Source organism: Crocodylus siamensis, chromosome 1 (genome assembly GCF_052110815.1).
Source record: "Crocodylus siamensis isolate JL-2025a chromosome 1, ASM5211081v1, whole genome shotgun sequence".
Classification (NCBI taxonomy): Eukaryota; Metazoa; Chordata; order Crocodylia; family Crocodylidae; genus Crocodylus; species Crocodylus siamensis.
The window spans coordinates 415,496,091-415,522,083 of NC_143395.1; the positions used below are offsets into that span (position 1 = coordinate 415,496,091).

General features: G+C 46.0%; 1 protein-coding gene across 9 annotated transcripts in view; it reads right to left on the bottom strand.

Moving 5' to 3' along the window:
* Window positions 1-25,993, bottom strand: part of GDPD5 (glycerophosphodiester phosphodiesterase domain containing 5) — a 312,070-nt gene that overhangs the window by 94,250 nt on the left and 191,827 nt on the right. For all 9 annotated transcript variants that reach the window (XR_016439661.1, XM_090030758.1, XM_090030763.1 and 6 more), the window contains one exon: window positions 4,482-4,585. Coding sequence is in view for 8 of the 9 variants with exons in the window: in XM_090030758.1 (XP_089886884.1) it covers window positions 4,482-4,585 (104 nt within the window). In the remaining variant the exon portion in view is untranslated. The remainder of the gene's footprint in view (window positions 1-4,481; window positions 4,586-25,993) is intronic.

The following is a 25,993-nucleotide window of genomic DNA, read 5'->3' on the forward strand; positions in this document are numbered from 1 at the left end:
AATGGGGCAGGGTGGTGTCAGCAGAGAAAGCTTCTCACATAATGTGCTATGACAACACCCAGTAAGGGCTGAGGGTCCACTACGCTAGGTACTACAGTCATGCTGAGAGATGAATCTTTACCAGAGTTTGCAATCCGAATACGGAGACAGACTATGGGACTATAAAAAAAGTTCTAATGTGTTCTAAAGCAAATCCTATGCCTAATTTTGAACCAGCTACTTCAAAACATCACCTTCATTTTACAGATGAAGATATGAAAAAGATAAGGAAAGCGACTTCCTCCAGAATACGAGGGAGGGAATACAAGTGCTGGAAGCAAACTTCGGGATTTGCTTGCCTATGGGCCCAGGTTCAGAGTTTGAGAGCATGGAATGAGCAGCCAACCTTTCAAGCATGGTCTGCAGTCTCCGCATGCTTCAGTGCTTGGTGAGAAGTGTCAAGCACTCCTAAAAAAAGTCAATGGAAACAGGACTTGCCCGGTATGCAAAAAACTCACAGCTATGACACAGTGAGTTGCTCATGTGGGTGTCTGCAGGAGCACAAGCACCCTCCATCTATTATTCAGATCCAAATGAGGCCTCTTCTAAGCCTCGTTAAAAAAATAAGAGTTCTTTCTGGCTTTGAGAATGGAAAAAGTTATGGAACTAGATTATGGGAGGTGGGAGCTGGCACCATTACAATGGCAGTGTGCAGTGATGCTTACCTGTTGGATGCCAGAAGGCCTGTAGGTAACACAAAGCAGCTGAATGCACTCGTCAGTACAGAGCTGGGCTCATCCACCAGCATCAGGGTCCTTCAGTGGGATCCAGCAGCCTAAGACTAGAAGGGGAAAACTGTGTGCTAGGGAAGCAGTGCAGTCCAGGGGTTTAAGCCAGGATTTACAGGATCTAGTCCCACCTCTACTGCCAGATAACTCACGGCAAGCCAGCTACCATCTACGATTCAGCTGATCCGTCTCTGGAGAGAGCGGTTATGCGACCTTCCGCATCGAGTAGGATGCGCAAAGCTCAGCCACTGACCCTTGTGGCGGCTGGCTCAAAGACAGTGGGGTTTGGGTCTTTATGGTATCATGCCCAAGTTCTCCAAGAGTTTCTTTACCAGACAGGTCACATTTCTCCAGGATTCATTCCAAAGACCTTGAAAAACTCTGCAACAGCCTGGATTTACTCGGAGGCTTTGCTAACTCTGGTTTCAGGTGCAACTTTGGCTTCAACTTCCATCATGAAACGGAAACCCCATGAGTTGCATGCGCTTTGGGCTTCGTTGCAGACCATTTACTTTGGATCCCGGCGTGTGACTTCATTGACTTTAATGGGCCCTGCGGTCATCAGGTAGAAGATACTGTGGAAATGCTGAGGACAGCTTTGGAAAGACACCTGAAGTGTTCCCTCTGTTAAAAAACACCAAAAGCGGCACTCACAAGTTTCCCAAGGAAACCTGTCCTGTTCTCAGAGACCTCGGGGCTGGGCCATGGGGTCTAGCAGTTAGCCAAGAGAAGTGCATGCTTGGGAGTAGGGTGACAGAAGAAAAGATTTTGGGGGTGGTGAAAAAAAACCCCAACAACTTTAAAAGCAGACCCAGCTTGCCTTCTGTCTTCCCCCAAGCTACTGAAGAGTCATATCAGCAAAGCCCCGCAGGAGGGAGCTTTCCAAGTATGCTAAAATGATAACTGCTACTGCCATAGGAATAAGAAGAATGGAGCAGGACCTCCCGCCGTGTTAGGGGCAGAACAGCAAAAATTAGTCCTGTCCAACAAGCTTTCAGGTTAAAGTGAGACGCAGCAGGGGGGATGCAGAGAAGAACAGGGACAGGAGACAATACCGGTCAATAGTCCTGCTCGGGGCACAATACGGAGGGGCAGCAAGCTCAAGAGAATCGCTGCTGGGACAACTGGGGGGTGGACAGAAGATGCATGAACACTAGCAAAATCTGTCGTTAGACTGCTGTAAGCGTGGAGCAGAGGCACAGACCGCACTACACCAGTCTTTGGGTGAAGGTTATTCCTTGGCAATTCAGGATGCACAATGATGTACAGGTCACGTGTCTGCTGTTATTCCACCCTCCACCCTTACGCAAGTTTATTTGAGCATCAGGCTTCCCAAATAAATATGTTCCACTCTGGAAAACGGATAGAAGCTGACAAGCCACGCTCAATACGACTGTCAAACAACCTGACAGGAGACAACGTACCCTTCAAAGACGTCTCTCTTGTAAACGCAAGCCTAGGAGCTTTTGACTGATGAATGAAGTGCTGCAAACAGGAACTTGTTCGGTGGCAGCCCTGCCTTGTATTAGTCACCCCTGGCAGAAGATCATTCATAAAGTTGCTGGAACAGCATCCTTCACACAACTTCAGCATCCTAAACAGGCAGCTCATTTATGGGATTAACTACTCTGTTGCATTTTAAATACCATTTGCATATTGTTTTTGACAGAAAGGTGATGTTCAAGTGATTTAGGTGGCGGCTGTTTGGGCCGAGTAATTTGTTAAAGCATTTCAGAGCCGAGCCATGTTAAAAATATAGTTTTCACTTTATTACTGGCAGGGCTACCCTTGGAATCAAGTAGCTTATAGATTCGCAAAAGACTCCTGGAATCAGTGTTTGTTCCACGCTGAATTTTTGAGAAAGGGCCTTTCTGAGAACGAAGTTCAGGAAAAATAGGTTTTACCTACAAAAAAAACCCGGAGAGGTCTTCTGCAGAGTGCCTGAATTTATCCTCAGCTTTAAATTTGGCAGGAGTGGTATTTCCATCGGGGTTAGACCTCTTCACTCCACATCGGAGGCAACGGAAAAAAGGTTTCTGTGCCCACAAAAGGCTCATTCGTGCTACTGCAGTGGCTGGTCCCAGGGAGAAAAGAGCCGAGCCTACCCAGATCCGAAAGTACGCTTCAGACCTGGAAGGTCACCAGGCTCGTCTGCAGAGGCTGCTCTAAGACCTACCAGAGATGAACCTGGCACAGCCTCACCGGGTATCTTCCAGATCTGGAGCACTTCAGTAGACTCGGGTAGGTCTGGTGTGAACAGGGCACACTCAGCCCTGCCCTTCCCACCGCAGCAGCATAGACGAGCCCTACAGCATACTCTTTTCAGACCCTGGAAATAATCCAGGAGTCCCTCCTCTTCCCATTCCTCTGTCAGCCGCAAGCAGCTGTGAAGCCCAGCAGAGTCTGTATATCCCCTTTCCCGCGCTGGTCCACGGTGCAATAATAGTTCGTCGTTCTGTATCAGTTGCTGCGCCAGCTCAAGGGGCTTTGACCTGTTTGGTGCATCTAAGAGCTCCCACCCAAGCAGTGAACCAATGGTGGGGTCAACATGACAACAGCTGGGTTTTTCAGGGGGGGTTTGGACAAACTATCCTGGACCACTACATTCAGAGAGGACAAGTCAAAGCCTGACTGTGCCACCTTGATTCAGCCCCCCGTGCATACCAAATGTGCCCATTTATTACAGACAGGCACGCTCTCCGACAGAAACCCTGCTTCACTCACCATGCAGGATATTCAAGTGAGCTCTGTCCAAGGAACTTTTCAATACGTGTTTTATCTTGATGAATCAAAGTGGCCTTTATTTACTATGCAGTCTTCAAACCCTGCCCTGAAGTCAGAAGTATTAACTTCTGCATAGACCTTTCTATGGTACTTATCTTAATATCCCAATACTTCATAAACGTTTAAGTTAAAATAAGCCTGGTAAGGCTAAGAGAATGACTTCATCTTCATTTTACAGGTAGATGTGAGGCACTGAGATAGATGAGCCAAAAGTAATCGGGCTACATGACTATGAATTGCATCAAATCAGAAAAGAACAAAAGTAAGTTGCTGTGTCTTTGTCCAGGTATTTCTGCACGCATCTTTTCTTGTTTGCATTCGTAGGAAAGAATCCCGAACCTAGACAAAATGAACCTAGGCTTTTTTTTATTAGGTTTTGACTTTTCAGATTTGGATCAAAACAAAAGGCCAGAATTAGAAAACAAGCAGCATATCTACCATTCAAATAGTTCAATCGGTGAGCTACAAATTATTGCCAAGTTCCTCACCATATATACGTGGAAGCCAACAAGACACAAAGATTAATAAATCTACCATATCTTGCTATAACACACGATATATACCTTTTCACGAGACATTTGTTAAATACGACTACCAATTACAGAGGCAGACAGGCTTCCGCACAACTTAAGTTTGCTTGCCACGTTTACCAGAAACTCTCCATAAAGCACAGACATTGAGAGGTTGAATAGCAGAAATGCAAGTAACCACACATAATTGCATCTGTCAGTGCAGACACAAGAGATGCCATTGCTCGCCCCATATTCCTATCTTCTACTGCTACTGATTCCAACAAGAGGATCCCCCTCCACCACCCCTCCAAAAAAAAAAGCATTACGATTTGGAGAGCTCTTAAAAAGAAAAATCCATGTGATCTGGTTCTGCTCAAAACCAGATATATGTCACCCCAAATGGAAACATTTTACTCACCAGTTGATCTCGTTGTAGTCATTATGAACTTCCCACCAGAAATAAAACCAGATCAGCGTCAGGAAGAAAGTGAAGGTGAGGATTAGAAACCAGAGACGCTCCCACTGTGAAAGTGAAAAGGTGGATGTTAATAAGTACTCCAACACTGAAAGGGAAGGGATTACAGTCATAAACCTCATCTACATGCAGTATTTCTATACAGATCCAACTGAATAATGTTTAGGAAAAAAAAATCATTCAGTTCAATTCATGCAACCCCCCTTCCCCCCCGTGCCAATGCAGTTGCACTGTATCCCGATGTTGCTCACCTTGATCAATTTACAAACTACTTCTGTATGGATACCATTACGCCAGAAGAAGGGCATCTGCTCCCAAAAGATGCTTCAACGTAACTTTGGGTGAATCTGATATCTTGTATTAGACCAACTTAACGTAACATCTCATGTCATCTGGAGCTTTCTATCAGTTTAGCTCAATCAGTGCAACACAGCACGCTGACCAGGCCTAAGATTCACTTTCCATGCAACAACCAATCTCCCAAATTCACTATACGCCTATAACCTTTTCTCCTCCAAAATACTTCAACCTCCCTGGTTAAAGGGGACAAGTTGGACAAAACGTGTCATGCCTCCTCTATCTATGTGCACACTCTGGCAATACCAGGGCATAACTAAGTACTGGGGCATAAGAACAGAGGTGGAAGCCAAGGGACCTGGATCTTGTTCCCACCTCTGCCACAAAAATTGGCAAACGATACAGAGCAAGTCACTTATTCGGTTAACTCGGTCGCTCCTCCCCACCCCACTGTGGAAGACAAGGGTAATCCTGACCGTCATCCACCTCTTCAAGGCACTAGGAGATGTTGTTTGCTTATGGTATAAAGGGACTTCGAGATGCTTCCCTTGAACCTCCTACCTACTCTTAAATAGTTTCCCCCTCTCAGAAATTGAAAGGTCTACATATATTCCATGAGCTCAACCTCAAAAGGCAGATCTCACTACCTCCTACAGATCTCCTATAAGCCTTTTCTCCTCCAAAATAGTCCGACCTCCCCACATACATCGAGCGACAATTCCTACCTCCATCGTTTGCTTTCCCCTGAACTTGTACAAAATATTTTGCAAGTTCTTCGGTGAAGGGAGAGAGGCAGCACTGATCTCAGAACATGAAAAGGATTTGCATTGCCACCTGGCTCTGACAAATGTATTAATGTCGAACTAACCGCTGCTTAGAGTTTCGTTCTAACAGAATTTTATCCAGTCGAAACCACAAAGACTTTCCTTTAGCAGGAGCATCGTGAGAAAGCTGCTCTGCCCCATCTCCTATTATTCCCGGGTGCTCCTTCCACGGTTTTATTCTGCAGTATTAATAGCCCCACTGGTGGTTTTTGATTTTCCTTGCAACAAAAACTAAAAAAAATTAATAAAAGAAAATATCCAAAGGAATCCTCTCCCCAGAAGTAACAAACAAAAATGTATGTGCAGGCTCAACTCCCTTAATTTTTTTTTTCCAAATGCTGAGCACCCTATCTACCAGTCCTCAAAATATTCCCTTTCCCAGGATATTGTGAGCTGGCTTTTCAAGTACAGAAAAACAGTTACCATAAAACAGGCATATTTGGCTGTCACCTAAGAGATTCTATTACGTCTCTCCCATTTTGAGTTGATTTTCAAGGCTAGATCTACTTCTTATATAACAACATCGGCCTGATAACTGATCTAACAAGTCATCTTGATCTAACAACATTATCTTCATGAGCAAGCGCAATTCTAATTTTGCAACGTGACTTTTTTGGAGTATTTCCTGAAGAATAAAGACGCAGACGATGTGATAAGGGCTGAAATAACTTCATTTCCCAGTGCTGGCAGCGGCACTTCACACTACAAATTCTTGTTTCTGACAAAGAATTAAGGTCAGATTTTTTTTCCCCCTCCGGAGAACCTAGTGGAGTTCGACTCCATTGAACAATGAAAGGCACTTATGTGCTTAACTCTTCTAGCCTCATTTGAAAAGCCTATCCTGATGTTTGATGAGTCCAAAAGATGATCGTGAGGATAAAAAGCAAAACAAGATTGCTACCAACACTGAATACAATCCATCGTATAGCTAAAATGAGCTCTGCTGAGACTGTATGGACCGTTTCCTCCATGCGTGTTTGCTCACAGAACTGCACTGAACACAGATTTGCATAAGGATGCAGATCACACCAGCGTGAACACGCACTGTTGACTTTACAAGTGCAAATGCTGAAGCTGAAGTGAACCCCTAGGAAGAGGAAAGTTTAGTCTGCAAGTGCCGTGCTCACATGCTGGAGATGGAAACTCGAGTTCAACGGGATCAATCCGAGTACTCCCATGCATGTATTTAATGGGACAAGGATTTGACCCTGACAATGCCATCCACATCAGCTCCCATTTTACTGCCTTTCTGAACACATATCAAAGCGGAGCGTCAAACCAGTATGAGAATGGAGCAGGTCGCCGCATGATTAGCCACCTTCACGTTGAAATGCCAGGTGGATTTGTACCTAATCAAATCCGAAGAGGACAGGGGATTCATAGATGTTAGGGTGGGAAGGGACCTCCATAGATCATAGAGTCCGACCCCCTGCATAGGCAGGAAAGGGTGGTGGGTTCACATGACCCCAGCCAGATGCTCATCCAACCTCCTCTTGAAGACCCCCAGGCTAGGGGAGAGGACCACCGCCCTTGGGAGCCCATTCCAGGTTTTGGCCACTCTAACTGTGAAGAAGTTCCTCCTAATGTCCAGTCTAAATCTGCTCTCTCCTAGCTTATGGCCATTGTTTCTTGTGACCCCCAGCGGTGCCTTGGTGAGCAGAGCCTCACCAATTCCCTTCTGCGCCCCCATGATGAATTTATAGGCAGCCATCAGGTCGCCTCTCACCCTTCTCTTGCGGAGGCTGAAGAGGTCCAGGTACCCTAGTCCCTCCTCGTAGGGCTTGGCCTTCAAGCCCTTAACCATATGAGTGGCCTCCTCTGGACCCTCTCCATGCTGTCCACATCCCTCCTGAAGTGCAGCACCCAAAACTGGACGCAGTACTCCAGCTGCGGCCTGACCAGCGCCCGACAGAGGGGAAGTATCACCTCCTTGGTTCTGTTTGTCATGCGTCTGCTGATGCACGATAAAGTGAGGTTAGCTTTTCTGATGACTTTTTTGTCACACTGACGACTCGTGTTCATCTTGGAGTCCACTAGGACTCTGAGATCCCTTTCCACTTCCGTGCTGCCAAGCAGGTCATTTCCTAGGCAGTAGGTGTGCTAGACGTTTTTCCTCCCTAGGTGCAGCACTTTGCATTTCTCCTTGTTAAATCGCATCCTATTGTTTTCTGCCCATTTGTCCAACCTGTCCAGGTTTGCCTGTAGTTGTGCCCTGCCCTCCGGTGTGTCCACTTCTCCCCACAGTTGTGTATCATCCACAAACTTGGACAGAGTGCACTTCACTCCCTCATCCAAATCACTAATGAAGACATTAAAGAGTATCGGTCCAAGGACCGAACCCTGTGGGACCCCACTGCCCACGCCCTTCCAGGTTGACACCGACCCATCCTCCACCACTCTCTGGGTCCGACCCTCGAGCCAATTTCCCACCCACAGGACTGTGTAACCATCCAAGTCACCGCCTCTTAATTTGCTCACCAGAATGGGGTGGGATACCGTATCGAAGGCCTTCCTGAAGTCTAAGTAAATGATATCTACCCCTACTCCTGCGTCCAGGTGTTTTGTAACCTGGTCATAAAAAGAGACTAGATTAGTTGGGCATGATCTACCTGCTACGAACCCGTGCTGGTTTCCCCTCAGCCTAGTGTTCCCTGCTGGGCTCTCACATATATGAGCCATAATAATCTTTTCAAAGACTTTGCCAAGGATGGAGGTGAGACTGACTGGCCTATAGTTGCCTGGATCCTCCTTCCTCCCCTTCTTGAAAATGGGGACCACATCGGCCCTTTTCCAGTCCCCTGGGACCTGGCCCATGTGCCACGAGCGCTCCAATATTCTTGCCAGTGGCTGTGCAGTGACATCAGCCAGCACCATCAGCACCCTCGGGTGGAGATCATCCGGGCCTGCCGACTTAAACCCATCCAGTCCTTCCAAGTGACTCTGCACCGTCTCAGGGTAGACGCTTGGTAGTCTGGCGCCCAGCTGTTGCCTCTCTACGATCCCATTGTGAGACTTGTCTTGCCCCTCGTTTAGGAAGACTGAGGCAAAGACCTCAGTGAGGAGTTCAGCCTCATCCCCCCGTCTGTCACCAATTGCTTTTGCCCATTCAGTAGTGGCCCTATACTGCCCTGGGCCTTCCTTTTACTCCCTATATATCTGAAAAACAATTTTTTGTTACCCTCACCTTGGGATGCCATCCTCAGCTCCAAGGTAGCTTTGGCCTTTCTAACTGCCTCCCTACAACTGTGAGCTGAGGTGGCATACTCCTCTTTAGTAATTTCTCCCAGTTTCCACTGCTTATATGCACCCCTTTTTGCCCTTCGGTTGCTCTGGATTTGTCTGGTCAGCCAAGGAAGCCTCTTGGCCCCTTTCCCCCTTATCGGGATCGTCTTCGCCTGTGCCCAAAGGATCGCTTCCTTGAGGCACAGCCACCCCTCCTGGGCTCCCATCTCGCCAAATCTCTTACTCTGCAGTGCATCGTTAACTAAACGCCTGAGCTTGCTGAAGTCGGCCTTCCTAAAGTCTAGCACTTCCACCTTGCTAGTTACCTTTCCCATGCTGCGCCTTATGGTGAATTCTGTTATTGGTGGTCACTGTCCCCCAGGTGACCACTGATCTGTATGTCCCCTACCATGTCATCCCCCGTTGCCAATGCCAGGTCCAGTAAGGCATTCCCCCTGGTGGCACCGCGCACCTCCAGCACCAGGCAGAGGTCCTGTACACAGGCTAGGCACCTACGTGAACGGTGGGAATTTGCCGTCTGCGTCTCCCAGCAGATGTTAGCGACTTCGCATAAAAAAAAAAAACTGCCACGTGTTTAAATTCATGGCAAACAGATGTGCTCTTACATCACCCAGGAGGATGCTGTTTTCCAGTGCTCAGGGAAGTGATGATGACAGGTCGTATTGAAAGGAAGTAGCAATCAGTACATACATGTTGTTTTCTCAGCTCTGCTACTAAATTCAGGGTCACCTGGGCAAGTTACTTAACCCCATGAATAGGATTACAATACTTCCTATCTTCATAGGAGCGGTCCTGAGATCCTCCGATGAAGAGCAGTAAAGCAATGTAAATTTGTACAATACCCCCGACGTCTAGTCTTCTCACCACCAAAATTCATTGTCAGCCAAGTGTTGTCCCCCATATGTTTTACTTACAGCATATTCTTCCTACTGGCTCTGAAAGCTTACACTTGCTTCACCATCCCAGGCAAGTGCTACTCAAAAGCAACCTTGGTCTTCGATCCCTTATTCTATCATATTTTGGATCTGGTGTTAACCACCCACCTACATCTTCCACCAATGAAATCCAGTTTACTGAGTGACCAGCTAACGTCTGCAGATAGTTTGAACCACTTCTAAAAGGCCGAGAGGCTAGCTCCACGAGCTTCCCCGCCCCTCCATTTCCTAGATTTGAAGCTGCATTGCCAATGTAAAAAAAAAACCAAAAAACTTTCAAAGCACTTTGCAAAGTAGGGGTTACAGTTATCAAAACTAGCCTTGATCTCAGATCCACACTGGCACAAAAAGAAAGGGATATTGAAATAAGGAGTCAATCACTATGGAATAACCTTGGCCCTTTTTTGTAGAGAGGATGACAGCTCCTTTGATAAACAAGCCAAGCAAGACATTTCAGTGCAATTTATCGTTATGTTTTTATTCATGTAGCATAATTTGTGCTAAGCTCTCCAGCGGTTATCTAGGTCCACCCCCAGTAAAGGAATGGGCTGGGTTTTTTTCCTGCACTACTTGCTTGCCTGATGGTTTGAAAACCACGGCAAATGTTTCATTCATTGAAAGGTTCCTTCTCTAAATTTTGTATCCAAGTCTTGGATGGTGTTTCGGATGAATAGAGCTGTGCGTGTTGAACAAAAACCATGGCACTGCTGATGCACGTGGAGAACGGGCTCTGTGTTGCCCACCATCTAGGATTTTTTTCGGTTTACCTTTAGACCACTGCCATCTCCCTCCTTCCCTGCCTCGGCCCAAATGCACATAATTAGTGACAGCTTCACGATCCCGGGATTTGGGAATGATCAGACCTAAGGTGTGAACATTTTACACAGGGACAAGATGATGGCTTCGAACCTAGACAAACCAAAATATCAGGTTGTAAAATCAAACGTGTTTGGATTATTTATCTGCCTGTCATGTCACCTGGGAGCCGTCTGGAAACTGCTACAATGGCCTTTATTGGAAAAACCAGGAGAGGAGCCTTGTGTGCACAATTTGAAGGAGCCTAAAAGTTACGTATTTTCATTTCCAGAAGAAATATGTCATGTTTCCTGCTCGGCAGCGCAGACATTTTGGCAATGAAGCGTCTTTCTTCAGCATTTTTCCTTGAATTCCCCCTTTTCCTCCTGACTGTTAATTTTGCAATTCCAGGATTAAAAGCCACTGCTCTCAACGTCTGAACTTTATCCTGTCCAAAAGAATCCAGGACCGCTTGGGCCGAGTCCCACCCACGAACCCATGCCGGTGTTTCACTGAATGCCAGTAGTGCAGCGACATGCTGTCATTTTATTAAAAATGGCTGGTACCTGCAGCAAGGTACGAACCTGAAAGGACATCCGTTTCAGAGAAAGTTACTGGAAGGAGTTTTTCAAGCGGTGTGTAAAACCAGTGACGCTACCCCCTTATAAATTCGAGATGCTACGCCATTTCCCCTCGAAGTCCAGGATCCCAGCCAAGTTTAAACTGGGACAATGATATTCTGCATCTCGGCATCCACTCCTGTGGCTACTTCCCAATGGATCCAGTACTGTACTTCACAGCCGCATCCACACGAGCGTGGATATTTGGTTCCCAGGGGACAAATAGCAACGGCACACCTTATGCCGCTGCTACTTGTCCCCAGGACCTGTGCCACATGCCTTGTGGCACGTGGCAGGTTACCCCGCGTGGGGCAGGGGAGCCTGGGGCCAGCACTGTGCCTGGTCCCAGCAGGCTTACCAGGGGCCATGGGGGCCTCCTGGGGCTGCAGCAGCGGTGATCCTGTCACGCGGAGCCTGGCTGGCAGCCGGAGCGTGGCTTTGTCTGGCTAGGCTCTGGTTTTGGGTGGCGCATGCTGTACCCACACATGCTGCCCTGCTTGTTTTGGTTTTTTTGATCCTGGGATCTTTCCGGGTCAAAAAAAATCCCCGCGTTGCTCCCTTACAGCATGGAGAACACCTGAATGTGCGGTAGGTGGCACCGTAGACGTGCCCGCAGTGCCACATCCCACATGGCCGCGCTCATCTGGACGCAGCCCTAGACTATTAAAAACTTTATGTACAGTCAGCAAGCCCTCTGTCAATCAATGCAGGGTGCAGAGCTTTGATATGAAGAGCACAAAAGGAGAGATGATGACAGCAAAGCCCTCACCCAGAATGCTGAACTCTGCAGAGGGTAAAAATAATTGCATCAAATGCTGCTTTTGGTGTGCGTTGTGTACTCCTTTAATTTAAGGTAACCCCTTTTCATTTGGAGGCATTCTTTGCTCTCACACCGCTCCATTTGCTTAGCCTCCCAATATGTAGAAAGGAAGCGTTCTTAAATCCATGTAACACCGAGCCAGGAGAGTTAAATGATTTGCATGGGGGAGAGTCAACAGCAGCACTGAGACCAGACATGAGAAATAACACCTGGGTCCTTATTTCAACCCTACAGTTCAGTCCTCCTAGGCTCAGAATACAACGGGATCCAAAGCGAGCTCTAACAAGAAGAGATAAAGCAGGTGCATGCAATATATTCTCAGCACAGCAGTTGAGATGGCCACAAACCAGAGGCGGGGGGCAAGTTACTCTATTACAAAACATGGAGCGGGGGGGGGGGGACGAGTTTGAGGCAGAAATATCAAAAAAAGATCAAGAGCAAAGTTAACAGGTTTTTGAATTACAGAAGCACATTTCTTTTCTTTTTATATTGCACACAATCCCACTCCCTCTGTACCTGTAATTTAATATTTATCTGGTGCCTAATCACAGTGGCATTTCAACAAAAGGGAATTAGAGACGCTAGCTCCAAAAGTACCTTCAGTAATGGGCGGATATCAATCTGCCTGTGCCCGCTTGTCCAGATTAGAGTTGCATTACACAGTGTTTCTAAAGTAAATAGGAGACATTGCAGGTCTACGGGGTTGGTTTTTTTAACGACAATGTTCCAGTTGAGAAAACAGTTACTATAACTGGCAGTTCTGTAGTTTTTCTTCCTCTTGAACCTGCATCCCCTCACAATATTAATTTACCCTCCTGAGGCCTGGAAACACTATCCCTGGTGTAATGATGGAGAACCAGGAGCAAAGGGAATTAACCAAGGGCAACTGGAGTTGGTGGCTGAGCTAGGAAGTCAACCCACATCTTGTGATACCGTCACCTATGTCTTCAATTCTCTTTTCTTTGTCATATACACACACACACACACACACACACACACACAGCAAAGAACCATAAGACACTGAATTCAATTTTCTGCTTTTGGGATTAGTTCTGCTGTGACCCCACAGCATTAGCCATCATGCACTGCCAATGGAGCGTAAAACTAAAAGGACCAAGGAAAAGAGTTCATTTAAAATTATTTATTTGCTTTCTGGCTTTGAAAGATTGTATATCCCAAATGACCCCTTAAAAGCTTCCGGGGGGGATAAAAAAAACCCACTAGACATGCTAAAAACTTAAGCATTTTTGATGCTTTGCCACCTGAGAGAGAACTTTAAATTTTTATCTTTAAATTGGAATAGATGAGACTCCTCATCAACTTTTAATTACTGTGCTTTACTGCACACGCATGGAAAGAGATGTTTCTAGGTAGGGTGGTTCAGCTTTGAAAACCAAGTGGAATTTGATTTCTTGGGTCCCAAAATCACTATTTAAAAAAATTAATACATTACTTTAATGAGGTACATAAGCAATTCAAATGGGTTTCTTTGCCAAGGATAACCCTGCAGTGCAATTCCCGATTGCCCTTCATTTTCAGAACAGGTGCTAATTTGGTACCTGCGTGGCCCAACAAACCCTGAGCTTTCAATAGCACCGACGTAGCTACTCCCAGTAATCCCTTCACCACATTCTTTGCAGCTTTTTTTAAACAGATAGGCTAAATGTTGGTTCTCAATTTGTCCCGAAAGATAATCCTCCACTTTGAAAGGCAGCCCTCCAGCTCTAGGGACTGAGCCCCTTCTTCAAAGCCTACACATGTGCTAACGATAGGAAAATCTTTGATTCACCTGGACGGAGTTGTGCCACTGTTCACCCTAGGAAGACATTTATTGACAGGCAGGAATATGATCATGATCAAGAGCCAGGGATAGGAGCTATTTTGGCTAAAAACAAAAAGTTAAGCCAATAAACCTGACTGACCAGTTTCAGTGTTAATGAGACTTAGCAGCATTTAATTCTTCAGACATGAGCTAATCGTCACTCCTGCAGTAATGTTATAATTTAGAGACACTCCCTTACTTAAAAGGCTATGGAAGGTGAGAATTGGGAGACGGTCCCTCAGAGCAGCTAGAAAAACTGAAGGACTGCAGAGGCTTGCCTACTGCACCACAATAAAATGTGCTTAGTTCTTCTCATTCATGCTTGCCTGTCTTTGTGTATTGCAAGCACACACTTCATTAGATTAAGTCTTCTACAACCTGCCATATGCAAAATTGATGCCTCCTCTTTACATACTACAATGAATGGGAGTTTACATACTCTACTTCTATATTGGATGCTGGCAATGCATCTCCCTTTCAGTGGTATATTTGTTCCTGAATAGCCAATGCATATATTAGGAACTAAAATATTATGGTTACAGCCTCAAAAGGAACCCTGCAGGTCTAAAAAAAAGCAAAAGAAAGAAAAAAGTCAGGAAGGAGTTCAGCGGAAGTCTTGCAAATCCAGATGTTTTGGAATAAGCTATGGAGGAAAGACAAAGTCAAGGATAGACAACATCTCAAATTTAGGATGATTATAGTATTTTGTTGTGTCCCTTTGTGTTCCCAGGCAGCAGAAGAACCAACAGGTGAAAACAGGCCTGCATCCGTCAACAAACCAGCATGGAGTGCCCAAGCTAGATGGTCAACGCAACTCTCCAGACCATGCTCCACGCTAGAAGACAGTGAGAAATGCGGAAATGCAAGTGACTGAGCGAAAGGTGGAGACATGACAGACAGAGCAAAACTTCCACAGAGGTGAGGCACTGAGCCATTCCTGCCCTCCCGCCCAGCACTCTCACGGCGGTAACACCACGGATTTCAGAGCCTGCCCCAATTTGCAGGTATGAAACGAGAGGAGAATAGCAAATGCGGAAGTACGTGGGCTTTAATTAGGGTTACCACATGTCCAGGTTTTCCCGGACACGTCGTCTTTTTGTTCAGGTGCACCAACATATTGGTCCATTTTGTATTGGCACCAATAAAAGGAAAATTGACATTACCGGCAATCGGCTTCTTTTGGCTGATGTGGGGGTGGGGGGTCAGCCAGGCAGGGACAAGCTTTAGCCTGTGCTTATCTACTTATTTCCTCATACCCTGCTTAACTCCTCACATCTGGTGGCACCCGGCAAAAGGATCTTGTGGCACCCTAGGTTGCTATGGGACCCTGGTTGAGAATCACTAGTATAGGGACAGATGAAAAGGAAGTAAGTTAAGTCAAAATAGACTCAAATGAGGGAGTCAAACAGATAAGTACCTTACTAAAAAAACCCACCACCAACAACAAAACAAAAAACCCCCAGCAACTTTGGCCAATATTTGCCAAAAGAAAGTATCTTTTGCAAATGAAACCATTAAATTTGATAAATTTGCAAGACTGGTAGTTCTGGCTGGCTACATATTATTGCTGGAGACATTAAATATTAGTATGGACAAAGCAGTCCAGAATGCAGAAGAGAAAAAATTCAGTGGCAGCGGTGAGAGAGTAGATAACAAAGAAGAAAGACTCGATCAACATTAATCCAAAGGCTCCAGTCAACTTTACTAGGCCTTGGCTTGGAGCTGAGGTGTTTTTACTGCCATTTATGTATTTAGGAAAAGTAGACAAATTGAGTTTTCTTTTAATTTTGAATTCTTTTGCAGTGGATTTGCATTTCACGCCCCATCAGGAAACCATTCATCCTTAGGAGTTATTGGCAGAGCCTATAAAAAGAACCCAAAAAACTACTCGCTGCCTCATTACTGCTTGAGCAAAATAATCAGATTCCGCTGCCTAAGAATTATGAAGAGGTTTAAAATACATATATTATTATTCATATTAATAATGATGATGATGATAATAAAACAACACTACCTCCTCTTTACAGTAAGAATTTCTTTTTTGATAAAATCCAAAACATGGCCTTTACAATATTCAGCTCCAAATGCAATGATTTTCTTTAATTCACTTCTCCCTGAGAATCCTACAATAAACTTATTCCTGGGAATATTTTTTTCCTAAAGCTGCATGGGTTTTCTTTTTCCTATTCAGCTCTGAGCAGATGGCAGTGCCTGTGATCAAATGTGTTGGTTCGTTCTATTTATTAATAAACATACTGTGCTAGCAAGAGACCCAGGAGGAAATATTTCTCCAGTGCCTATCCAGAGCTAATCCCAGGCCAGAATTAATATTGGTGACTATGTAAGGCAATAAGGAGATGTCACTGTTCAAGAGGAGACCCAAGTCAGTGCATATTGTGCAGGGGATGATATGGTCTTTTTACTGGTTGTGTGCTTGCTTGTTGGGGGGGGGGGTGTTAGTATTTCGATTGTTTTATGCTTTGAAGTTCTAAACATGATGTGCATGTTATATTAAAAACAAAAACCAAGGCTAATATTACTGTCATTGAAGTCGTGGGACTTTTTCAATACAATCTTAACTGATTAAAATAGAGAAAGTCATATTTTCCAAACTTTGTAAGACATTAGTTATCCAACACCCTGGACTTCCAGCAATTCCCTACAGACTTGAACCCTTACCTTGCTCTCTTAGCCTTTACTTCAAAAGAAACAGCACGCTAAAGCCCATTGCAGAGCCTTTTACAACGCACCAGGATTAAGCAGAATGAATTGTTGTAAGCCTTACCTCCCACCCCCACCAAGTATTTAGCATCTTCTCTTAGCAGGGCTTTCCTCCACATCTTTATTTGAACAAAGCCCTCCTGGCCATCAGGCCAGACCCTCCAATTCTACAATGGAGTAAGCAAAGGATGGGCCTTTCATTTTCCTGTGATACATCATGCGCACTTCTGGCTCTACAAAAACGCAATGTATGCTATCATAAGGAATCAGAACTCGTGGTAGAGGCGGTATCTTTTATTAGAGCAACTAGATTTTTGCTCCCCAAAAATAAAAATCTTTACTCGCAAGCTTTCGGGCACAAGCACCCTTCTTCACACACATTCATAAAGCACAAACCTGGGTCTAGGCTTTGTATTGATGTATAGACTAGGACTAGGACCATGATAAAAGGAGGGAGTTGTGCACTCTGAGTGAAGCCTTGAGAAGAGGGGAAGGGAAAGGGAGCGCTCGGCGCTGCTTCTAGACAGTTCATCCTTTCTAACTGAAGATGCTGGGTGTGCCCTACCACAGGCAAGTACGTAGGGGGCTGTTTCCCCAGTGGCCGACCTGGTTTTTGGGAGAAGGCAGCAGACATGGCCTAAAACAGATAGATACTGAATTTGTTCCAGGATAGCTCCTTACTTCTGCTAAAGCAATGGTTCTCAACCTTTTTAGACCCAAAGCCCTCCCCACCCCACCCAAACCTTGGGAAATACCAGCTTTTAGCTTTCAGTCCCTTTTTTGACTATGGAAAAGACAAAAGAGTAATTCCTCCTCAGAAAGCTCACACTAGGTTAGAATAGTGTGGACACTATAGGGTGCCTATAGACATGCTCGTTCCTGTTCTAATTAGAGCACTTCAGCGGTGCCTCACCATCACGTGCATTAAGCCCTTGCACATTTCAACATGGCTGTGGGGGCACGATCCAAACTCATCGAACGAGCTTTAGATAAAGCATCCTGCGGCGATTTTGAAATGCACGTGATGGCAAGCCATTTTAACTACAGCAGCAGTCTGGGAGCCGCTTCAATTAAAACACTCCCCACCAGCCCCAAGCACATGTATAAGCAGCCACAGATTCCTATGAGCAATCTCTGGGTTTATCTTGTGAATCATGTAGGTGTTTGCACACCCAACAGTGCTCACATCCCCCTTCAAAGGATCTTTTACCATGGTACCATGGTTGAGAATCCCTGGGCTAAAGAATCACCACTGTAATATATTTCATGACATTTTCCAAGACCAAATGTCCCGAAAGTAATTGCCAGCATTAATTTGCATCCTTCCAGCTCCATGCTATTTTTGTCCAGTAAATTAGTGAAGAAAGATTGAAGGCATGATTTTATATACATCATTATTTACCAAATTGGACCTGGTAATTCCCAGACTAACAAAATTCTCCGTCTCAAATGAACTGTTCCCTCCTCAAAGATCATTTAGGCTATTGTTTTTTTCCTCCCAAGGAACAGTGTGGATCACGAATATACTGACTGAAAGTATTTCATTCATGCCATTACTCCTCACTTGAACATTTACATTTTAATGCAGTTACAATATTAAAGCAGCAATTTAATAATCATGTTATGCTACTGCACAGTCCCTGGATGGAAAGTGCTCATTACACAGAACTACGTAGCACAGACGCACAAGCAGGCATCCATACAGATCAAGATTCGAGCCCTCTTAGTCTCACCTGCTTACTCGCAACTACACATCCCGTCCAGCACTGTTTAGAGCGCGTGCGTGTCCCGTAGCAGAACTTCATACAGCAAGGAGACAAATGAATTCACTTTGCACTCCAACTCCAAGGAGCACATCGCATCCACGGACCCCAAGCCATCTTTGATATGAGCAAGTCTATTTGACTGACAACTACTGACCTTCTACCAGGCCCTCTCTACTATGGGAAACAGACTTGAGAAACCCTGGACACCATTTTGTGCATTCTCAGTACTGCTAATGAAGATCTGAGGCTTGGCTGATGTGAACAACTTTGAAAGCTTGCCGACAGTCAGGTCTTTACACCATGGATATCTGACATCCTAGCTAGCATGTGCAACACTGTCCACCAACCTGCCTGAGTGCCTGAATGTGTGTTCACCTCGCACTTCACCCAAGGTACAGTTTAAGCTAATCTCCTTAGTGATTTAGTAGTAAATTAACACTGGACCCAATGACTGCATGAGGTCCCTTTTAGCCCTAAACTTCCATGAATCTGTGAACATCCTCCTCCTCTCTCCCTTTACCCCACCTTCGCCCCCTCCCCGCAATCAATATTGCAAAGTTTAGTTGAGTTTGCATTGTATTTTTATAAAGGGGGAAGATTAGATTAATTAACCTGGTAATACAATTTTAGCAAAAAGGGAGACATCGCTTTATGGCATTGAGCTAGGTCGGTGGCCGGCCAATTCCTAGATGTTAGGAAGGATTTGCTGATTAAAGACTCTCTAGTTAATAGGCTGGCAGGCTTCCATAAAAGCTATACTCCGACAAGTACATGAATGGGAGGAGATAATAAGTAGCCATCAGATTAATTGGACGACACATTTGAAACATAAGGAGGGGGAAGAAATACCCAAATATTCTGGCTGCTAAGGATACAGCAGCAATCTGGACATGTGTTTAAAAACTTACTTCAAAACCCACTCCTGATGTAGCTTATTATTGTAAAAAGCCAAGTAATAGCTCTCCGCACACCTTGTTACTGAAGAACACGAACAAGGGCTATGAGCTGTGGCATGCCCATTTACAGTCCAATTTAGTAGGTGAAAGTGAAAGCAGAGAACATATTATTGAGATAAATCCTGTGTTCCCGCGGCAGAGATGCAATTGAACTGTATATCACCAGTTGCAAAAAACCACCAGAAACAAACTCCCACCAAAGCTGTTCTCTGTGAATAATGTTATTTCTCTTTTTAAAGCCTGTCAGCATGCAGCCACCAAAATTTACCAATAAGGGCATATTTAGGTTAAAAAAAAAAAAAGTAGTATTCAAAATTCCCTATGGATTATGGCATAGTTCAGTAAGAGAAAGTTTTGTATTCAGACAGCTCTGATTTGCTTCCAGACAGTGGCAAGGAAGGAACCAGCTCAAACTCCTAACCAACATACTTAATTTCTATTAAGCTTAATGCTTCCATCTAGTAGAGAAACATTTCTCAATGGTTGGGTCTCTCTCTCGACATCTAAATTTAATCCCAGCAGCTACAATTGTGATTCATGCTTTTCCGAAGGAAAATTTTGGCAAGCCAAGGGATCATGCAAACGACGCTCAGGTTTTTAAATTAATTGGTTCATTACTCTCGTCTTGTCCTAAACCTAGATAGTATGACACAATAAACCTGTGCTATTAAGAAGCTGTTGCACTGTGCTCCAGAGATGGACTCCATCTCAAGGGAGATTTTATGTCTCAGGCTGTAAAGTGCACTGGGATATCCTCTGTATTAAAACAGTGCCACACATTAACAATTAAAGTAAAAGAAAATCAAAGGTTTGCCAGAGTCTCTTGGCCCACTGCACTGTTTGAAATGTTTTCTATTATTGACTATATTGCAATAGTGGCATGGGGTTCTGGTCACAGACCAGGACTCCGTCCTGTGTTCATACAGCACCTAGGACAAAATGCCAATGCAAAGAAGAGACAGCAAGCAAGCGAGCGATGGATGCAGACAAATGGGGATGTGCAAGAAAACAGCCAACCAATATTTAGCAGTGAGAAACAAGAGTCTGTCTGCAAACAAATGGCTCAACTGCTATACAGTGTTTTTTCAGCAGCATGGCAAAAAAAGTGAGCTATTCCCAAGGGGGAAAGAGCTTGGCTGAAGTGTAACTGGGTGATAGGCACGGCAGACAAGGTGCTTTGGGTAAGTCTGATGTCTTTTATTAGACCAACTCAAATAGCTGGAAAAATTCTTCTTTGCAAGCTTTCGGGCACAATGCCCTTCGTCCGGCTGAGGAAGCATCTCTTCGTGGATGGCGCAGTAAAGCAGTCAGAGGCCAGTACATATGCAAGAAAGCCGATCAGTTTAATAAAAGTCTAATAAAAGATATCAGATTTAACCAAAGAACCTTGTCTGCCGGAGATCCAGCAGGTCGGAGCCAACTCGATTAATCGAGCCGACATGCGCTGAACTGCATGCAGTGGTATAAGTGGCAAAATGCGTGTCAGCACGCACAAAATGGCGGCAGTGTCCTTTTGAACTAAAACACTTCCGGTAGGTTTTCGTTCAAAAGCGTGCTGACATGCGTTTGTCCACTTGTACAAATGCATGCGCCGCAGCACCACACACTTTTAAAAGTGCCCAGTGCTGCAGCGCAAGCCTGTGTACAAATGCCCAGAGGTACTAAATTTAATGCGCGTTAACAAAAGTGCATTAGTGAACATGTAGATGTGCCCATTAGGAACTAGAATATAAGAGCGTTTCCCAAGTACCACATACAGGCTGTTCCTTTGCTCCACCCCTCTACAAGCCAAAATATAACATGCCACAAAGGCTAAAAACAGCCTTTGCTAGGAGGCAGAGACCTGGAGGTTGGATGGGTGGGCAATGCCCAAGATAGGGACCTTTCGCTGCTGCTGCGCTGGGCTGAATCCAGCTCAGGTCAGTACCCCAGCATGCCATTGCTGGTTGCGTGAGTGCCCTCGGTATGCAGAATTCCCCATTGTAGTCCAGAGCTCTCTAATCTAGACCAATCCGTATGTCCCCAAAAGCCAACGAGGTGGCCATGGACGCTAACACATAATTACTGACTAATGGATAGGTGCTACAAGAGGGCAGCAGGACATCCTGTTCCCCTGCCCAAAGGGGCGCTATCTGCTTTCCAGAAGCACTAAACAAAGCCTACCCCCAGCCCCGTTACAGGGAGAAGACAGTCTCTTTGACGTCCATAACTGGCATGACACAGGCGGGTTATACAACAGCTCTTCCTACACTTGACCCAAGGGAAACTACAAGCTTCCCCTTGTAGCCGTTTCCTTTCAGGACCTATTATCAGGCCTCATAAGCAAGCAGCAGGCTTACAAACAACACAAAAGCAGCCGGCTGGAGGTTTTGTGCCTTTCTCTCTTCACTAGCAATTACTTTGCCATTCAGTGCAGACACCGATGCCTGTGTGCGCACGTCAGCACCAAACACCTCCCATGTCACTCTCTCGCAGCCCGTCATCTATTCTGCAGTCTGAACCTGCCTCGGCTCCATTGCTGCTGCACACATTAACCTATTCGGCCAGTTTTCATGCCATCCAATATTTATCAATGCCAAGAGATGCGCGTAAGGATAAATGCCTAACAAAAAGGGCCTAGCATGGATTCAGTTGACAGGCTGCACCAACGTGAATCTCAAGGGACATCCGATTCCAAGGATCAGAGCATTTATCTACCACTGAAACAGGAGGTCGGGGAGGGCTTCTTTAAGTCTCCTTCGCTGTAAGGCCCTAGCCAGGGGAGGGCAATTATTTTGGCTGGAACTGTCGAGGGCCGCATGGGTAGCCCCGCCCCTTGGCAGGTGCCCCGCCCCCTGGTCGCCACATTGGGACTGGAAGTCCAGCCCCCTAATCCCTGACTTTTGCCACTCCTTTCAGCAGGGACGTTTGCCATGTTGGAACTGGGAAAAAAACCCAAATCATATTCTAAAAAGCAAACATCTCCTACAACATACATTCATTTGATTTCAAAAAACTATTTTTCATAGATTTCAGAGACATCAGGGCTGGAAGGGACCTCGGGAGATCACCGAGTCCAGCCCCCTGCCCAAGGGGCAGCAAGTCAGCTGGGGTGATAGGATCCCAGCAAGATAAGCATCCAATTTACTCTTGAAGGTGTTCAATGTAGGCGCTTGAACCACCTCCGCTGGCAGACTGCTCCAGACCTTGGGGGCTCAGACAGTAAAGAAATTCTTTCTTATGCCCAGCCTGAAGCGGTCTTGCAGGAGTTTGTGACCGTTCGACCTCGTCATTCCTTTGTCCTGATTTATAGGCATTTGCACAGTGTATATAGAGGTGATTGCATAATAGCTTAAAATTAAGTCTTACTTTCATATATTGAGAGCAGGGTGTGGGGGGTATGGGTGGGTGTGGGCCCCGCACTCCCGCCTGCTGCCACTTCCCCCCCTGCCTGCCACTGCTGCCCTTCCCCTGACACCTTCCCACACTCCCCTCCTTCCCCCGTCCTGCCCACCGCTCCATTTGAGTGGAAGGGAAAATCCTGGTTGGTGGCTGGCCTAAACTCAGCAGGGTGACCTGGAAAACAGGTAGTCAGGATGGGATGGAAACTCCTCCCAAAGCAGCATGGGATTTGGTTGTGCTGAGACATTGGTTCATCCAGTTGTAAATTATACCCAGCCGCGTGCATGGACATACACACACACACAAGTTCTGAGCCACTAGATCATTGAGTTGTGTGCTATATCAATGCGTGTGCATGTACACACACTGGTTTTGAGCCACTGTATCATCCAGATATGTGTTATACAAAGGCGTGTGCATGCACACGCACAAGTTCTGAGCCACTGGATCATCAAGTTGTGTGCTATATCAATGTGTGCATGTACACGCATTGGTTTTGAGCCACTGGATCATCCAGTTATGAGTTATACCAATGTGCATGCATGCACATGCACGCACGCATGTGCACACACACACACACACACACACTCTCTCTTTCTCTTTCAAGCTCAGGGACAGAAACTGCTTAGAGCCAGAGATGCTGCAGGAACTCTGCCAGACTTGGAACCATTTTTATTCAGACACATGCCTCAGCATCCAATTCCCCAGAGCCACAACCTTGCCCTGGAGAAGGCAGCTGGACAGCGACTGCTGCTGCAAGTCAATGCCCCACACCCCAGCACCTTCGATGTGGAGTGGAGACTGTTTGAGCTAGACCCCATCCACCCGCTACGGAGCAGAGCAGGTCTTTGTGTGGTATTTCAGCCCAGGTCACAATCCAGCTCCTGGTGATTAACAAAAACCCTTCGGGAAGATGAATCATTTATCACCATGCCTGATTTTTCAGAATGCCTACATGATATAGTTCACAACAGAGCTCAAGTTTCACAGTGCACAGGCACTAAAGCTGCTTTATTGATGAGTAGGCCTGTCAAGCCGACTGGTTTATATAGAAAATATATGTCCCAGCAATGCCCTAGTTGTCAGAGCCAAGTGACAAACTGTCTAGTAAAACAAAGATTGGCCTATCTGGGTTCAGCTGTTGATTTCTGTACCTATCCAAGCAGACAGAATTGAACAGGCAGCTTTAAAGAAGCTAGTCAGCTGGAAGGCTGCACATGCACAGGCCAGGGTTGTAGGGGACATGTATCCCCCCTCTTTGCACAAAGTGAAGTGGGACCAGAGATTAAATATTGCTGTTTCATGCCTGCTTTGATATACCACGTACTAAACTCCAACCCATGAAAGCACATGCAATTATTAATGTGCTGTGCTACCTGCAGACAGATTGCAATGCTCTCCTAGCAGTTTAGCCATTTTCTTTATTGACTGGAGATGTAGGCTGAGTGTCCAATCTGTAAAACTAAGCAACTGGGGAGGGGCTTAGGTAAAATAAAGATAAAATGCTACAGCGCACTTGCTCTCTCTCATATACACACTCCACAAATTTTGGCCTAGTACATCTCTCAGTCTTCATGTAACAGCAGGAACGCCTGTTTACAAATCAAGAGCTAATGGAAGACTAAATCATACTGTTGCTACTGTTTTATACTGGTTTCAGTCTGGCCAACAGATTACAGCACTCGCTTCTCAATTTGGCCATCTTCACAGATGGCATTAGATGCCAGCGACTCAGTAAATCTCACCATGCCCTGTGGACAGATTGATATTCTCTCCCATACTACAGATTGCTAAACCGAGGCAAGGATAAATTAAGTGGCAAATCCAAGACCAGAATCAATAGCACAGCAAAGATAGGAACCCAGATGCCACCAGTTGCTTCAGACTAGGGGCTGGCTACATTTTTCAGAGCAGCAGCCCAAAATAAGGCAGCTCCATCCAAGGCAAGCTGGTGCTGGTGCTTCTGACTTCAGGTGACACCAGTGATCCCCGCCACAGCCACTTCCTACTGCTACTGCACACATGTCCTGCCCTGAGAGCTGAGCTTCATGGCCATGATAAAACCACTTTGTGAGCTAGATTCAGGCCACCGGTCTTAGTTTGATGACCCCTGCTTTAGAGCCCAACTTGTAAGCGGCCAGGAGCCACAATAGCAGGGGCACCCTCCCTCCCCTGCTGCATGCCCAGGAGTCCTGCTTCACCTTGAGCTCCTCTTGCACCTCTCAGGCACCCAGAGCCACGGGCTCACCCCGTCGGTCATGACAACACAGCTAATCAGCCGCTGCTGCGGTTACAGCTGTTTTTGTGCCCTCTGCCTGCACCCCCAGTTACACGACTGCCCCCAGCCCTCTGGGTTCAACACACTACACCGCCCTGAGACAGGGAAGGGGAAGCCCAGGGCCCATTGCTCCAGCTGCAGAAGCAACTGGGGGGAAATGATGGACAGGTGGGAGCCTGGGAGCTGCAATATAACTCTTCATGGGCAGAATGCAGCTCTCGGGCCAGTGGTTGGACAGCCCTGTTTTAGACCATTCTGCCCCTCCGGAAGAGCAAACCGCATCTAGATACCGGCCTCCGGCGAAAGAGCTCCGTCTTCACGGCAACGGGATCTAGAGCATGGGTTGTCATGGAAAAATCTGCCGCTTCAGATAAAGATGAAAAGCGGTGCTTTCAAATGATTTTCCTACTGCATGACAAAGGGGTCCTTATGCAGCTAGTCAAGATGTGGGCCCTGCAGTGGCTCCTGCGTTGCTTAGCTCCAGGACGTGCTTTTTGGGGTGAAGGAGGAACTCCGTGTCCTGAAAATGTATCCAAACAAATGGGGAGTTTCTGTAAAAAAATGTAACGGGCGGTTTCACTAAAAAGACGGTGCAAATCATCTTTGTGAAGGATGCCTTTAAGCGATAACAGTACTCCTGCCACAAGAGGCGCAGGAAGCCTCTGCACGTGGCAAGCAGCAGACTGGGTAGGGAGCAGAAAGCAGAGCAACAGATCAGGAAGGAGGAAATCAGAGGGGCAGGTAGGGAGGGTGGGTGGCTAATTTGCTGCATGCCTGCCAAAAAGGTTAGCTCTTGCTGTCTTTGTCTTGCTGGCATCCTATGACCCCAGCTGACTTCCTGCCCCTGGGGCAGGGGGCTGGACTTGAAGATCTTGCGAGGTCCCGTCCAGCCCCAATGTCTATGAAACCTATGAAAGTCTTCAAGGAAGATTTATTTTCCTTTCTTTCGTGGCAAGATCAAGCCCCTCTAGTGCAAAACTCCACTACCACGGCTACA